General features: G+C 41.8%; 1 protein-coding gene across 2 annotated transcripts in view; it reads left to right on the top strand.

Annotated features, from left to right (window-relative positions):
- ntrk3b (neurotrophic tyrosine kinase, receptor, type 3b) overlaps positions 1-15,075 on the top strand; it is a 138,846-nt gene extending 123,771 nt beyond the window's left edge. For both annotated transcript variants that reach the window (XM_076155344.1, XM_076155343.1), the window contains 4 exons: positions 440-612; positions 2,508-2,751; positions 11,783-11,941; positions 14,726-15,075. In XM_076155344.1, coding sequence (XP_076011459.1) covers positions 440-612; positions 2,508-2,751; positions 11,783-11,941; positions 14,726-14,911 — 762 coding nt within the window. In that variant the 3' untranslated portion in view covers positions 14,912-15,075. The remainder of the gene's footprint in view (positions 1-439; positions 613-2,507; positions 2,752-11,782; positions 11,942-14,725) is intronic.
- The last annotated feature ends 1,484 nt before the right edge of the window (positions 15,076-16,559 follow it).

The raw sequence follows: 16,559 nt of genomic DNA on the forward strand, positions 1-16,559 counted from the left end.
TTTCCATTTGTAATATCGTCTAGGGCACTGGGAAAGAATAACTCAAGGCCAAGGAGATCAAAGGAAGAAACTTGCTTTATTTTCCTGTGGCTGATGAAGTGTCAAGAGTCTTTTATCCTCCAATAGAGCCTCCAATAAGATGTATATTATTTTTTCGGATGCTGCCGGCTGCTACTGACATCCCATCCAGATTAGATTTTCCACGCATTCGCTGCTTCAAAGGAGTTCAAGCCATTCGTTGACTTGGTCTTATTACCAATCAAATCAAATTGCTTGTGTAGAGCTCTACAGTTGTTGTAGAGCTGCAGTCAACCGTGCTCTGCACTGAAGGCAATCCATGGTTGTTACAACAGCAGTCTAACCTGCAAACTAGTGCAATAAAGAGCATTCAGTTTATACTCTGTATGTATAGATCCTTATCTCTGAATCTGACTTCCAGACACTGAAGGATCCCAACCTGTCAGCGAGGAAGGACTTCCAGAGGGAGGCGGAGCTGCTGACCAACCTGCAGCATGACCACATCGTTAAATTCTTCGGAGTGTGTGTGGACGGAGACCCCCTCATCATGGTGTTTGAATACATGAAGCACGGAGACCTCAACAAATTCCTCAGGTCAGTTTCATGCTGGACGATATGTCACTTAAACGTAATTGAACAGGTTAGCAAAATAGAAATTCACGAGCTAAACAGAGTGTGTGATTCAGTCCAATATTCACTGTTCAAAATTGCTCAGTGCTATTTTTGTTGCTCACCACCAGGGTTATTGGTTCCTTCTTTCCCTCCTGGAGCTGCTTATTCTAGATGTATGTGTCCTGGCAGCTTACAGATGACATATAAGTGTGAAACTCCAGTACCAAATGAAAGAAAACAAAAATGAATTTGCCCACAGTGCCGACAAAATATCCATCCAGTATCACAATTTTCACAGGCTGGCAAACTTGAGATCCTTGGTGCTTTTGTTCCATAATGTCAGACTGTGCCGAGGGAAGTGACCTGTGATAAGCTTCAACAAAAGTGACACCATACCTGCACAGTGAGTGCTTTGGTAATGGGAAGCTTCACAGGAGTTGATGACGGTGTGCACAGGAGGATTTTGGGATAGAAGTGTGATATTTGAAGGGCTTTGACAGCAATCGCGTGGGTGTATGAGTGTGTTTGCGTGTGTGGTCTGTCTTATTTTAGAAGTTCGAGCAATAGTTGGAAGGATGACATGTTGTGATGGGAGGGGGTGGGAGAGAGAGAGAGAGAGCAGTCCAGAGAACACGAACACTTTCTGTTTCACTCCTGAAATGAACGATGTCGTAAATGATGAAATAATTTCATGCAAAGTGCAAGATGTGGCTGATTTTTTTGTTCTGTTTGTATGCTTGGCGGTTCGAGTAATCAATACAGATGAATAGGAGGTTCTGCTGTCCTGTATGTGCAGCTCCAGCTTTCCTTTATTCAGAGAGCGGCCCACCCTCGTGCACCCACGCCTCTAGATCTCTGTGAAGCTGCCAGAGAGAAGCAGAGACAAAGACGCAGGCTGCGTTAGAGCGCTGCTGATCTCTCTATGTCTCTCAGCAGTGGTGCTGTGACGCACAGACGCAAAGCAAAGAACATGGAAAAGAGAGAGAGAGAAAGAGAGAGAGAGAGAAGCATGTCAGTCATCCCTGCATGGTGCCTGGTCTGTAATCACAGTGTTGAGAAAAACAGGATCTCCTCAAAGGAAATGATTACTTCTGCGTCACCAAATAAATGCTCTGGATCTATACACATTTTTACCAGGAAACATTGGAATGGAAGCAGGTTTCTGCAGCTCACCGCTCCACAGACGTGACCTCGAGGAAATGAATGCAGCTAAAACAATGATAATTTAACAAAAGAGTCTGCAACATAACCAGAGCCACCAAATTAGTAATAACCCCACATTCAGTCAATTCTGGTGTAGTTTGCAGCCTATTTATGACTGATTCTAAGCTTTTTTAATGAAAGCTTCACCAAGACAGTAATTCTAGGTGCAGAGGGCTCCGGTTTGGCTTGGCTCTGCTACAGACCAAAAATCTATCTAATCAAACAAATACAAAATAGACCAACCTATTATTAAAACCAATTCTTGCAAAAGTTCAGTAAATCAGCATATATTAGGACCAATTTGCCCCAGAATGTGTTCCGATTAAATTAGCTTGGAGACACTTTCCTCGCAGAAACAGTACTTTGAAGACACAATGAAGAATATAAAAATTAACATTCTGTAATAAGGACAATTTAGGAAATTCTACCACCAAAGTGTCCAGTGTTTGGACACTTTCAGTAAGTCTCTTGCTCTCTCCGGTTCCAATGCTGTTCTCATTTATACTGTACTAATGTTGAGATTGTGGTGATTCAATTTTAACGATGACATGTATTTATTATTGTGCGCTGTAATGTTTCTCCACATCTTTTCATTCGTTGTCTCCATAAGAATACACACCTACAGCACCTAAGCAAGAATACAGCACCTAATTTTGACATTTGTTGTCTCCCAGAGCCCACGGCCCGGACGCCATGATTCTGGTCGACGGCCAGCCGCTGCAGTCAAATGGAGAGCTGGGTCTTTCCCAGATGCTCCACATCGCCACCCAGATCGCCTCAGGCATGGTCTACCTGGCCTCCCAGCACTTTGTCCACCGAGATCTGGCAACCCGCAACTGCCTGGTGGGCAATGGCCTGCTGGTCAAGATTGGAGACTTCGGCATGTCCAGGGACATCTACAGCAGCGATTACTACAGGGTAAGCCTTCCAAGGGACCATGGTGACTCTGCCGCCTTGTCTGCTTGCTTTTGCCAGGAAAAGTAGGTTGGCATTGTAAGAAATTCAACTTTAAAATTGATTTTCAATATCCACTTAGCCGCAAGACCAATCATAGTAAAAATAAATCAACAATACCAAAAAAAATCCACTTTTGGCACAGTAGGTATAAAGTAGTGTGCTGGCCTAGAATAGACGACCTGACTCAGTCTAGGTTAGTTATGGATGTTTCAATACAATCCAATACAAATTGCCTCAGGTCCAATATGATCTCAAACACTGTGTGTCCTCCCTGTTAGGTGTGTAGACTGCCACTGTTCTTTCACTTTCCTTAGGTATTTCCTTTGTCTTCAAAGGAGATGGCAGCTATCACTCACTGCTCAGTTACGTTGAATTGGGAAGGGGAGGTTAAGAACTGTGGTAGAAATAGAGCCAGCTGTGCCTTCAGCCAGATGCTAAGAAACTCTGCCGCTTAACACAATTACAACCCCGAGCACTGCAAAGCAGGTTGAAACTGCAGAACTGATAAATGAGCATTTTGCTGAATAAAATAAGAGGTTTGTGTAGACTAACGGACACTACAGATATGCCTTGATTCAACAGTTTTAAACATGCTACATGTCTACATCCATCCATTGTCCATGACCACTTAGACTGTGAAAAGCATGTTATTACACTCTGTATCTATATGTTGTAACTAACTGTATATTGCACATGGAGTACTAAAGGCTCATTTTACAGACACTTAGGTTCTGCCTTCTGCATCTTACATGTCGAAAATCAAACTCTGCTCTAATGAGTCACCCTCTTAATTGGAGAGGAGTTACATGTACATTTATTTTGACCAGCATAACATTACACTAAAATGAAATTATAATTATTATAATATTTATACAATACTGTACCTTCAAGTACTCCAGTGGAGCTACAGTGTGTGTGTGTGTGTGTGTGTGTGTGTGTGTGTGTGTGTGTGTGTGTGTGTGTGTGTGTGTGTGTGTGTGTGTGTGTGTGTGTGTGTGTGTGTGTGTGTGTGTGTGTGTGTGTGTGTGTGTGTGTGTGTGTGTGTCCTGGGCAGCAGCTGCTACATCTGTGAAGCTGGACAGAGCTCAGGCAGTATACGTTGACAAATGAAGAGAGAGAGGTTTTCTTTTTTTAAGTTCTGGCCTGAAGAGCAGTTGGTCTAATTGTTTTTACACACCAAGTCTCAGCTGATTTAGCACGCTGATACCGCGACGCCGCAAGATGGATCGCTTCAGTTTATCATTCTTGTCTGAACAATTATATACGTAACATTGACTGTTGCAAGCGAAGACAAAAGAGAGACAGAGCAGAAAGAGGTCTCAGCACCTTCCAAGGCTATAGAAGCTCAGTAAACAACTGTGTGTGTGTGTGTGTGTGTGTGTGTGTGTGTGTGTGTGTGTGAGAGTCGGACGCCTCCACAGACATGCAGTTTAGGTGAATTGGAAAACTCTGAATTGCCTGTATGCACGAATGGGAGTGTGATTGAGTTGTCTGTCTCTGTAAGTTTGCCCTGTGATGGACTAGCAACCTGTCAAGTGTCCAGCCTCTCGCCCAATGACTGCTGGGAGAGGCTGCAGAGCCCCCGCAACCCTGACCAGGCATAAGCGATAGAGAATGGATGGATGGCGTCAGATCTATAAGTAAGATAATAAGGGTGCATCTGTGTATGACTACTATCACTGCAAATACGTACGTGTGCAGGAAAGCCTGTGGCGCCAGTGTGTATTGGGGAGCAAGGAATCTGTCTGGGGGAACCTCCTGCCAAATGTTGGCTCCTTCTGTCAGATGCAGCCATGAATCCATTGGTGAAATTTTTATACGGCTTGAATAATTTATCGATTCAACAAATCTGTTTTGGAGCCGTGCAAGAAACTGTCCAATATTACTGATGAGGCTGCCAGTTGAAGATGAGGATCCACTGCAAATGGTGACACGGGACAGGAAGGGCTGTATGTTGGATTGAGCAGGGAGCAGAGAAAGAATTTGTTAAAAATAAATACATTTTCCAAAAAAAGCAAGACAAGTGTCACAGTTTGAAGCTATTCTGAGTACCACACACCATGGCAGGTAGTCAGAGTGTATGTGTGTGTGTGTGGGTTTGACCTTGTGTGAAGCTTTGCGCTGTGGTTTGTTGTGCTGTTGTGATAGCATCACTGGCCGCCTACACAGAGGAATATTGACAGAGCCCAGAGATAAGGAGCTCCTAACAGTGTTGGACACTTTCCCTGTGTTGAGTGATTATAAATAGCAGCACCCTGCCAAGAACACAATCCTCCCATCGCTGAATAGTCATATTGACGCTTGTTGCTCTCTGGGACTCCCAAGACTCTTTGCAGCAGAGCTTCAGCAGACAGAGAGATATATATTGTCCTAAATCACATTCATCCTTCACGTCCTCCTGCTCTTCTAATCCTGAGTATGCCTGTGCTCTTTCAAAAGAGACTGACGGCACCGTCATTGCCAACTGTGAGTAGGTGTGTGATAACGCTCCCTCACACGATATAAGAGAAGATTTTTCTTATTTGCTTTCAGTGACGCACTGAATAATGCGTGTTGAGGTCATCAGCAATGACACTGAGCTTTTTAAGTGCCTCTGTGAAAGACGCATTCAGTGAAATTTGGGACTTATGCCCTATCATTAGCAGGACTTCATGCAGAGTCTCTGTAGGCACTTTGATCACAGTCTGAACAAAGTGTTTAAATTCTGGGTCCTACAGTTTTATATGAAAGCATTATAGTTACTAGGTTCCCTCTACATGCTCGCAACAATTAATGCTCCTTTTGTATTTCCAATGTCCACAAGACGAAACAAAATATGCAGTGAAATAACAGTGGACTTGATTGATCTCCCTTCACAGCTAATTTCCTCCAGCCCTTATTCTCATTTGGTTCATTTATATTTCGTATTACTTTCTGTATTCATGACTTTATCACTTTGTTTTGGTATGGCTGTCAGTGTTGATTATATTCATACTAACTGTATACTGAAATACCAAACATTTAGTTCTTCCAAATAGAAAGATAAAAACAGCAGAAGCCAATTACGCTAAGCCGGCATAGGTTATGATGTCAGGAGCTATAAACAGGCATATTTTCATTGGAGTAGTAATTTATCATAATATAATTCAAATTTTATATTATTTTTATGTTCTCTTGTGTTTATTTTTTGTGGCTAATTCTGTGATGTGTGTGTGGTGACGTGTTTTCACTGGGTGTTAGCTCGTAGTAGCAGAAAAAGACGTGTGAATGTAATCCACATGCTTTGCATTAGTGGCTACACCACCACACTTAGCTAGCTAGGCTATGCTAACTTCTCCAGACATGCTACAGATCATCGACTTGAGACTTTTAGGGGAAATTATAACTACGCTAGTTTAGACGATAGCAAACACTGCCAACATTCAACACACGTCTTTGTAAAGTCGCCATTGTAGCGTGAAGCAAATGAATATATATCTGCGTACAAAGCAAGAAAGGTATTCATGGCAACTTTTGTTAAGAAATGCATTCATTCTTAAGATTTGCTTAATTGTTGAGATTTTACTGCAGAATCATTCAAAATCTGCTGAATTCTGACCAATCAGCTGACAGCAGAATACGCACCTGACTTGGAATAACTTTGCTTGCTTACCTTCGCTGGAAGCTTTGCTTTGATGAAAAATGGTCCCCAGGTTTTCACAGTTTGAAGGATCAAACAGGCTTTCCTCTGCTGCATTATTTATCAAATACAAGCCTCCTCAATACTGCGTGCGGCTTTGTGCCTAATGAGTACAGGGTCCATATTTATTACTGCTGCATGAAAGGATGAGAAAAGTCTGTTCTTCCTCTCCCCTTGGGTTTATTTCCTCTCTTTGCACACTTAGCACTCCGTCATTCTCTTATGGAGTCATTAATACGATAAGAAGTGAAGGTTATGTTTCCGTTGACCTCACAGGGGGTCTCTGGATTAAGAGAGAAATAACCAAAATTCTGCATTCATTAACTCCATGTTGCACAGTGTAATGCATGATGTATGAAACTGAATTGAACTTATTTTTCGTAGTAGTAGCGCAATTCTTGTCGTCTGTGTGATGAAGGCTGTGGTTTGCGAATATATGTATTTTAGAGCGACTCGTCGCAATCACCTGCATTACAGAGGAGGTGGATCGATGATTGAGAAAGATGAACAGCAGCATTTTCAATAAATTGCCCCAAAAAAAAAATATCACAGAGAAGGGAGGGAGGAGAGAAATGGGGATGAAATGGGGATGTTTTGACTTTATGTGATGGTGACTTTACATCTGTGTGTGTGTGTGGGGGTATATGTGTGTACATGGATGTATTGGTCATCAATTATCACTAAACTAAATTATTAGATTAAGAATTGATATTGCATGATAAGGACGCTGTGTCTTTATGTGATGGTGACTTTACATCTGTGTGTGTGTGTGTGTGTGTGTGTGTGTGTGTGTGTGTGTGTGTGTGTGTTTTTGAAACCTTCCTGAAATTTTCACCACCCAGTACAATGCAGCGGACAGAGTAGATACTTTATCTCCACTTGGCAGCAGCATAGCAGGTAGGAACCTAATGGACATCATAGCCTCTGAAAGTGAATTTGTGTTTGCTGCTGTTTGAGCCGGACGGGCAGAGATAGCGGTGCAGTTAGAGGAGACGGAGAGTGTCTAGATGGTTATCGGGGGCCCTTTAAGACGTCCGGGGCCTCCCAGGGCTCCCTTCAGGCCGCGGAGCACCCGCCACAGAGCCCAACTGGGCCGGTAATCTATCCCCTCTGCAATGCTGCTGTGCTCTTCACACCGATAATCCAATCACTCCCCTGCCACGGTGGGACAAGCAGAGCACTAATCCAGTTTATACACCAACAAAAAAAGCAACCCCAGACTCATTCCTCACTCCCCACAGAGCTGCGGCAGCTTCTTGATGTGACATTGAGTGAGAAAGATGAGGATAATTACAGGGGCAATTATTTTATTTTTATTATGTGTTCAGTTTTTTCTCTCTCCTCCCGCTCTCCTCCATGTTCCGAGCTAATTGCCGTGGCCTCCCTGCAAAAGCCTGAGGTGATGGCGTGCTGTCATTTGGGGATGGAGGAAGTCAGCCAGCTTTAATATCCTCTACAATCAGCGGTTGGATCATTAGTATGCATCTGATGAGGCTTAGTCTTGCGTTCAATGGGCAGGGTGGACCTAAGATAAGTAATTTAGACTAACAGGAACTTAATTAATTTTCTTTAATCTTTATAAAGCTCCACTGGGGGATAAATAGGTACACAACCCTTTGCCAACTCCTTTCACCTCACGTTTCAGCCCATCTAGCTTGGCTCAGTCAAACCCCTTTTAGAGGATGGGTTGATTGGTCTGCACATCAATATTGGCTTTATGTTGTAAACAATGCTAAAACATGTCATGTCTAATTGAGACCAGGCAGTGTATAGGCCAAATTCTGTAACTGTGGCTGGTGTTCAATTAAGCATTAGGTTGCGGTGGGAACACTGGGAAGTGGATGAACGTTCTGTCTGGGACTGATGTGGTGTTGTGGGTGTAAAGGCATCAAACCCCCTTATCGTAACCCTACCCCCCCCCCATATCAATGTTTACCCTTATTATTGTTGCTTGATCTGTCCCATCAGCAGCACCGTCATCAAGGGTCTTGTTGGATTAGAGACCAAGAAAGAGACCTGGTAAGACCCCCTACAGACAGTATCTCATACCTTCACTGCATGTCACACTGTACAATATCAAGTTTGGTGCATGTCGGATTGTGCAATGAATGCCTGGTGAATTGTAGCACTATGATGAGCAGTAAAACAGTTAAGAAATAAATGGAATTATTGCAGGAAGAAATGTGTCATAAACTCCAAAATTGAGTGAATAAAAACAAAGCTTTTGGCTGTAAATGTCGGTGCTTTCGAATGGTCGTATTCCTGTTGGTTGCCCATAGAAGTTGGCAGTAGCAGCAGTCAGATTGTGCGATTTTAGTCCCAAATTTCAGAAACTGGCAGAATTATGTTATCTAGCACTAAATTGTCCGTCTGTGGACATGGATGTTTTGATTGATGAGCACAGATTTCATCAGGATTCTATCACGACTGTTGCGTTTCGTCTGCAAAAGTTTACAGGAGGCGTTCAAGATTTGAGTGAGTAAAAGAGCTTTTTGACTTTGGGGTTTTGCGGGTCACTCAGGCAACCTTAGCCAACTTTTTAGAGGAGCAGAGTTGTGAGTAGAGGATGTGGGAAGAGGACAGAAGAATGTTCTCCCCTCTGTTTGCAACTATATCTGAGATACCCTTGAGCAGACCCCTGAACCCACAGTGGGATTAGAAGAGGACTGTGGTTGAACCCGACAACATCTAGATGTAAATTTGTGTAAATAACTGAAGGTTAAAGTATGCCTGTTCAGAAAACCTTGCAAAATACATAATATATATATGAATATTGAAAGAAATCTAAGAAAATATTGTGCAAAAAGTTAAGGACTGAGAAATGAATGAATTAAGAAGTTTTTAACAGAGGAATGGCAGTGAAATGATGCCTTCCATTTGTTTTGCTAAAACATCAGCGAGACCAAGTGTTGGAGAGCGCAGCGGTTAATGAAATATGAATTTGATTCACAGTAGGCATATAGATGTTGCTTCAAAAAAACACATCTTTAATGATCTTGCTGACCTCCAGGCCATATGTGCAAGAATTGATTTATATCACATGCAGTATAAGGAAGGTGTGCATCGCAGCTGTCAATCAAACCCTACACCCCAGTCACCAACTTACTTACGACTTACTTAAGATAAAACTGATTTCACTGAAACAGATTTAAAATTGAAATAATACTTGAATGATATTGTTCCGAATTAGGTTGATAGCTTTATTGAAGAGCTTCCACACTTTTGTGGAAATCCAGTTAAGGGTTAAAAAACCATTTACGAAGCATAGCTAGGGTTCTTTTGCTTTTCCAGTAAGAACGATTCCTACCAGCCTTTCAAAGCTCTTAGTTTTTTAAGTGCACACCATTTCAGACCACCATTCACCCGGTGCGCAACACCGTTACAGAAGAAGGCCACATAGACACACACACACACAGAATCCTCCTGTTCAGCGAGGAAATGTATGTGAAAATGAAATTAACTAACTGGATAAATGAACAGGAAAGTGCAGCCTATTGGAAGACGGAGCTTATGTTTCTATAGGTCACAAGTCAGGAGATTCTTCAAAGATTTATGTTTGTCTTGCTCTGATGGAGCTCAGAGGTAATTAGTACGACGAGTAAGATGATTTGATTTTATGAATGTTTTTTTTTAAATGCTTAGAATGCTGCACAGCGTTCACAGCTGAAGGTGCACAGTTGTTGGAGCTGGTAAATGGAGCTGGGACAGGAGCTTATTACTACTAAATGAATCTGATTGTGTTGTAACCCAGCGGTAGAGATGAAATGCAGCTTCATGATTCTAGAGTTTATAGTGTGTGTATTCTATTTCGACAGTTGGCTTTGTCCTTAACCCTCCAAAGTGGGTTCAGATGAATGGATGAAATTAATGCATGGATGGGTGCATGTGTGTGACGTGCTGCAGCAGTGAGATAGGAAGTTTCACAAAGGGTCAAACATAGCTGAGCAAGATTAAATGTTTTCATTTGTTACCATTGATATATTTATATAGTAATGTGGTTCATTAAAAAGCCAATTAATTATCTATTTCTACTATATAGTTCATTCTTTTGTGATTTCTGAAACCTTCAGAGCCCTTTACAAAAGTACATATACTGCCATCCATCAGTACAATGGACTATGACAGCGATTCCATCCATCTATGCTCTATCTGTCTTTGCTATTGCATATATATGCCGTATAAGTTTGCGTGATTTTAGTGAAACTTTTTGATTGAGGTGAGTGTTGCCATTTACCAAATAATCCCTTTCTACTCTGAAGCAGTTCTCTCAGGAGTAGAGGCAAATTGCAGCAGTGTGTGCTTTAGCATAATATCTAATAATTGGCCTATCTACGATAGATTAAACCATGGCTATGTGTAATTATGTTTTATGTCAATAATGTTCTTTGACCCCTGGTGTGTGCTGCACAATGATGCCTGTAATTAATCCTGGGCAAGCAGTGTGAGCTGAAACTTGCAATATTCCGCTGCTCATCCCCACATCAGTCTTGTCCAGCACGTCGCCGCCATGATTAAAGCACAACAATTGACGTGAATGGGGAAATAGATTTCAAAACAATGCCTGCTAATGGAAACTGAGAGCCAGGATGATAAATGGGACGACTGTTTAATCGATGAATATCTCCAGGCTCAGAGGCTTTACAATGAAACACCTAAAAAAAACATGCAGCCATTACATAACATAGCAACTGTGCTATGCTCAGAATGTATTATTACGTATGTATATCCATGCAGGTGAGAAGTAAAGAAAACATTTATTATAGCACCCACATTTTAATCTTCACTGTGATGATCCACAAGTGCAACATCCACGTTTCCTTAACCACTTGCTTGAAACAGATTTACGTAAAAATGATTAGAATGCATTCCCTTCACACACTTTGATCCTCTGCATAAGGCTGATACACCTGCAGAGAGGAGGACTGCAGATTGCTGTTTCACATAGAGAACAAAGCGGCCGTCTTAATTCCATAACCCTGGAGCATTATATGTCCTTCCATTCTATACATACAGCGCAGGTGGCAGATAAGTCAGCGTTTTTCCGTACTATATCTGTGTCAATAGTCAACAGTAGAACAAACATTCATGAGATGTTAAGCTGTCGTATCAGTTACATGCAAGGGCGGTTAATCCCCCGAGGCCTGGGAGTTGTTTTGATGACAAAATAATCTGTGTGTTCGGGAATTACCATTTCTCTTCTCTTCTCTTCTCTTCTCTTCTCTTCTCTTCTCTTCTCTTCTCTTCTCTTCTCTTCTCTTCTCTTCTCTTCTCTTCTCTTCTCTTCTCTTCTCTTCTCCTCTTCTCTTCTCTTCTCTTCTTTTCTCTTCTCTTCAGGTCGGAGGACACACCATGCTACCCATTCGCTGGATGCCGCCAGAGAGCATCATGTACAGAAAGTTCTCCACAGAAAGTGACGTGTGGAGCTTTGGAGTCATCTTGTGGGAGATCTTCACGTACGGGAAGCAGCCCTGGTTTCAGCTGGGTAATAATGAGGTACAAAGAGGCTGAGTCATAAAACTGCACCCCCACAAGGCAGATACTATAAAAGACAGTACTACAGGCTTTATGTACTATCAAAATAATACCATAGCTCCACTTTATCCTGGGGTTGATATCTTTTTTTTTTTACATATTTTATACTTTGACGTTCCCCCTTGAGGAAGCACACACTTGACAAGTTTACCTGACACATTTCTGGCTTTAGATGGTAAGCATGGCGGGGGATTTATTTATGTTCAGGCATATGAAAGCAGCATGTCTTCTTCAGATTTTCTGAGGCAGCTTGTTGTTTTGCATTGAGGTGCACTCAAGTTTGCCATTCTCCTGGTTTTGCTTGGCCCCGGTGCACTTGATTTTTATTGCTCCTGCCCCAAGAAATTTCTGCCTAATTAGGCTTTTGTTGACATATTTTGGTTCGCTTGGAAAAAGCACAAGATGGATAGAACAGAAAATAATAGGCCTTGATTTTATTAACAATGGATGAGTGATTTCTGTGGGGGAAGGAGAACATTCCTTTTGCTGTATAATTTAACTTTGCCATTTTGGATCTTAATCTAGTGGTTTATGTTGTTTCTTCTTTGTGAGACTCAAGCCGGCCCAATGAGGTGATAAATTGATGCTTCTTTGCTAGCAGACAAGGATGCCGCATTACATAAGAGCCATGATTGGTTTGGTTTTTTCATTGGAGGCTCTGCCTTGAATCAATAAAAACCAATCAGGATTCCTCTTGTAATGTGAGCATATAGAGAAAATTAAATTGACCTAAAATAAAAACCTGGCATGTGGCAGACATTGCACTTATAATTATTTCAATTAAAACATCACTGTGTTCCTTGGCTTGACATAAATTGAAATTTCCACATTTCTATGCATCAGAGAAGAAAGGGGTTTAAAACACACACTGAAACCTGCTAAATAAACATTACCACAGCTTCATGACAAGTCTTTTGAAAACATAACCTAAGTGTGGTTTTGGCAACCATGGAAGCTTGTTACAGTCACAAAGCTGAAATGCTCCAATTTCAGGTTTCTGTAATGATGAAAAAAAGCACTGATAATTCTACTCAATACGTTTAATTAAATGGACAGATTTTGACATTATGTATCAGCATCATGTGACAGTTATCCAGAAGAGTGCATTTACTCTTTCACACAAGCCTCAACCTGTGTGTTCAGTCCTCACCAACAGAGGTTATTCATCCCCCAATATTTGCTGTGATTTCACCTGCTTGGTTTCCATAGTACCAGCTCTAAATTTAGTTCTAAACTAAATGAGTACTTGTGTTATATATCCTTGATACGTGTTTCTTCTGTGATAGCTGAATGATGTTTAACACCAGCAGAGGCTTGGGATCTCATTGTTCCTTATATTGCGACGCATTTGGCCCATTTACCAAACAAAAGTGTGGCAGCAAAATGGAGAATTTGAATGCACTTCAAGGGGAAATTGGTTTGTTCAACTCTCTCATAAACTACAATCGTGTTTTAGTCTTTGCATTGATGGAGGGCGTGCTGCAGCATTTCCTCCTGTACAAGCAGCCATTCAGTTGATGAGCCACTTTATGCAAATCTGAAGTTTTGATCTGGTTGCTCACATCTTCAACTGGAGCTGTGCCATTCATTTAGCATTTAACCTCTTCACTCTGCACGTAAAACACACACACCACCCAGTCGCCCCCCCACACACAGACACACACACACACGTCCTACTTGCCGTGCGGCAGGACAGAAAGTCAAACAGACAGGGACACAGACAAAGATCTCCTCTGCTGATTGGATGCACTCATTTCACTTTTTCAGCAGAGAAAGCAGTATAATGGTGTAATGGCTCTTACACACAGTGTGTAGCACCTCATTAACATGGCCGTTTTCATTAACTTTCACCTGGCACGTTCCATACAACATCGGGTCGCTAATGTTACACCGGTGCACTGATTAACATAAGGGGAAGCTTTATGAATGAGCTTTACCCTGATGCATATTCAGCAAGTCGCTGTGTTGTTACTGACTTTTCATTATTTACCCCCAATGTCTCCTTATCCGCATATTGCTTCACATTATGCAAAGAAGACGCGCTGCCTTCCAACTGCTGAATAAGCGACACGCTAACTTTCAACACCCTCATGCAAGGACAGGTTATATGAGCTCAATACATAATGTTTGATTCGATACAAATTACAAACCAAAAGTGTGGTTGACATCATCATTACCGTGTGCTCGTAGCCGTCTGGTTCTGTATCAGTTAATAGATCAATAATTGGTTCAGAACTATTCACCACATAATGAATATGATTCCATGATTGCAGCAACATTGACAGGACCTACTCTACCTGCTCCAAAGTGCTGGAGTATATCCCCCCCTCACAGACACACACATTGCCTCCTGCCGAGCTGCAACTACAGCGTTGTACTGACAGAAATAATAAACTCAAACTGTCACAACACCAGTGAGTAATCCGGCTAATTAGAGCAACTCCACCATTGTAATGATTAACCCTATTAACCTTGTTAACGGCCCCTCAAACTCCTCATCCCTATAGTCTACGGCACTGTTGTGGTAATTGCGTGCTGAGACACAAGGAAAATATGAAGTCTTGCTCAACGCTTGCTTCATTTTGTTTAGCGGGTTTTTTAGTACACCGAGTTTATTTCACTCATCACCAGTTTATGAACACACAAAAGGAATAAAAGTGAAAACTGTCTCTCTCTCTCTCTCTCTCTCTCTCTCTCTCTCTCTCTCTCTCTCTCTCTCTCTCTCGACTGCTCTCTCCCGCGCAGGTTATTGAGTGCATAACCCAGGGTCGGGTTCTGGAGAGACCACGGATTTGTCCCAAGGAGGTATATGACGTCATGCTGGGCTGCTGGCAGAGGGAACCACAGCAGCGACTGAACATTAAGGACATTCAGAAGGTCCTGTTCGCCATGGGAAAAGCCACGCCAGTCTACCTGGACATCCTTGGCTAGCGGCCTGTCATGTGCTGTTCCTCGCCCGACAGACACATGGACAGACACGTACAGACAGACCACCCCACACGAATCCAGGAATAACCAAACCAACCTGATCCACTGTCGAAAAAACAACCTACATGTTTGGGAAGGACTTAAGTGCCTGCAACACTTTTGGATATAGTGGATAAACGTATTCAAAAACACACACTTTTACATTTTGTTTACTTGCTCATCAGATGTACAAGTTTGAAGGAGACGTTTTCCCTCAAAAACTGCAAAAACACACAAAAACGGAGACATAAGGGAAGTAACTGGCAGTAGGAAAATGGCCACTGTTTGATCATATTACAGAGAGAACACAGAGTTAAAATCTATCCTGGGTTTGGTTTTATGAATATAGATATATATATATAGAAATATTACATATATTTTATATTTATTTCTTTTTGTCAAGGTGTTGAAGGGTCTGCCAGGTGTGTTGCTAAGGGCCCGGCCCTGTCCGGAAGACGTCATGGACAAACTGTTGGCAGGGGTTTGATGATGGAAGCCTTACTTGCACTCTGGGTGGGTTGGCGCCAAACTCTTATGGGAACTCAGTTTTTGTGGAATAACGCCGGATGGTTGACAAAGAACGCTCCGTCGAGGACCTCCCCAATCAGACAACTGACAAATCTATTTTAATTTAAAAGAAAATGTACATATTGTAAAGTTCTACGTGTCAACATTATGTTAACTTATTTTTTCGGACGTAATTTTGGTTCCTTTGCCTGACTGTGAGTACATGAACTGGGTGGCTACAGTCTAATGGTAAGATATTTGTTTTTCACTCTAATCTAAAGGAGATTTCTCTTCAGATTAACCTGTGTCAGTGCTGGTAAATTGTCCATGTGGTGAAGGTGAATGGCAGTGAATGCTTCTATTGACGCCGAATCACAAAGACTTTGGAGAACGAGGGACTCGGAGCCTTGACAACATGACATGTTTTCCAAAGAGGTGCTGAAACCTCATATTAACTTTCCAGTTCATTTGCTTTTTATTGCAAGAGTAACAGATTGATAAGTAATATTGTTCATCCAACCCATTAAAGACACACACATGCACACACACACACACACACACACACACACACACACACACACACACTTTGAGAAGCTGTTCTGTCATATTCAGGCTTTTTGGTGTGAAACTGCTTTTCCACTCTACAAAAAACACTTTTGTAACTGAGAGATTAAATCGTGATTTTTATTTGATTTTTCCTCACAGATGTGTGTTCATATCATACAGAGACTGCAGATATCTATAACTTAATGCATTCTACCATCAAGGTCCTGTCACTTCACAAGTTCCTAAAGGTGATTTTCTTTTTCTCCCCCTCCATTTGTTTGTGTTTGTATTTTTCTTTATGTTTCTTGTGTAATATAGTAAAGAATACATGTTGAACCAAGTTGCAGAAGTTGAGGTCCACGCCGGTAGTCGTGTATCCAGCAAACCAAACCAACAGGTCCTGAAAAACTTGTTATTCATTTCTACACCTTCATTAACGCCTCCCTAGACACACATCAACGTTTGTCTTGAAGTTACACACTTGTGGCTTTAAAGAAACGTACCTGAGTACCTAAAATGGCCGGTTGCACTCAGACGCATAAATAAAAATCAGAAATCT

This window comes from Genypterus blacodes, unplaced genomic scaffold, assembly GCF_046128005.1.
Source record: "Genypterus blacodes isolate CSIRO-AG114 ecotype Tasmania unplaced genomic scaffold, CSIRO-AGI_Gbla_v1 ptg000067l_1, whole genome shotgun sequence".
NCBI classification, from domain to species: domain Eukaryota; kingdom Metazoa; phylum Chordata; class Actinopteri; order Ophidiiformes; family Ophidiidae; genus Genypterus; species Genypterus blacodes.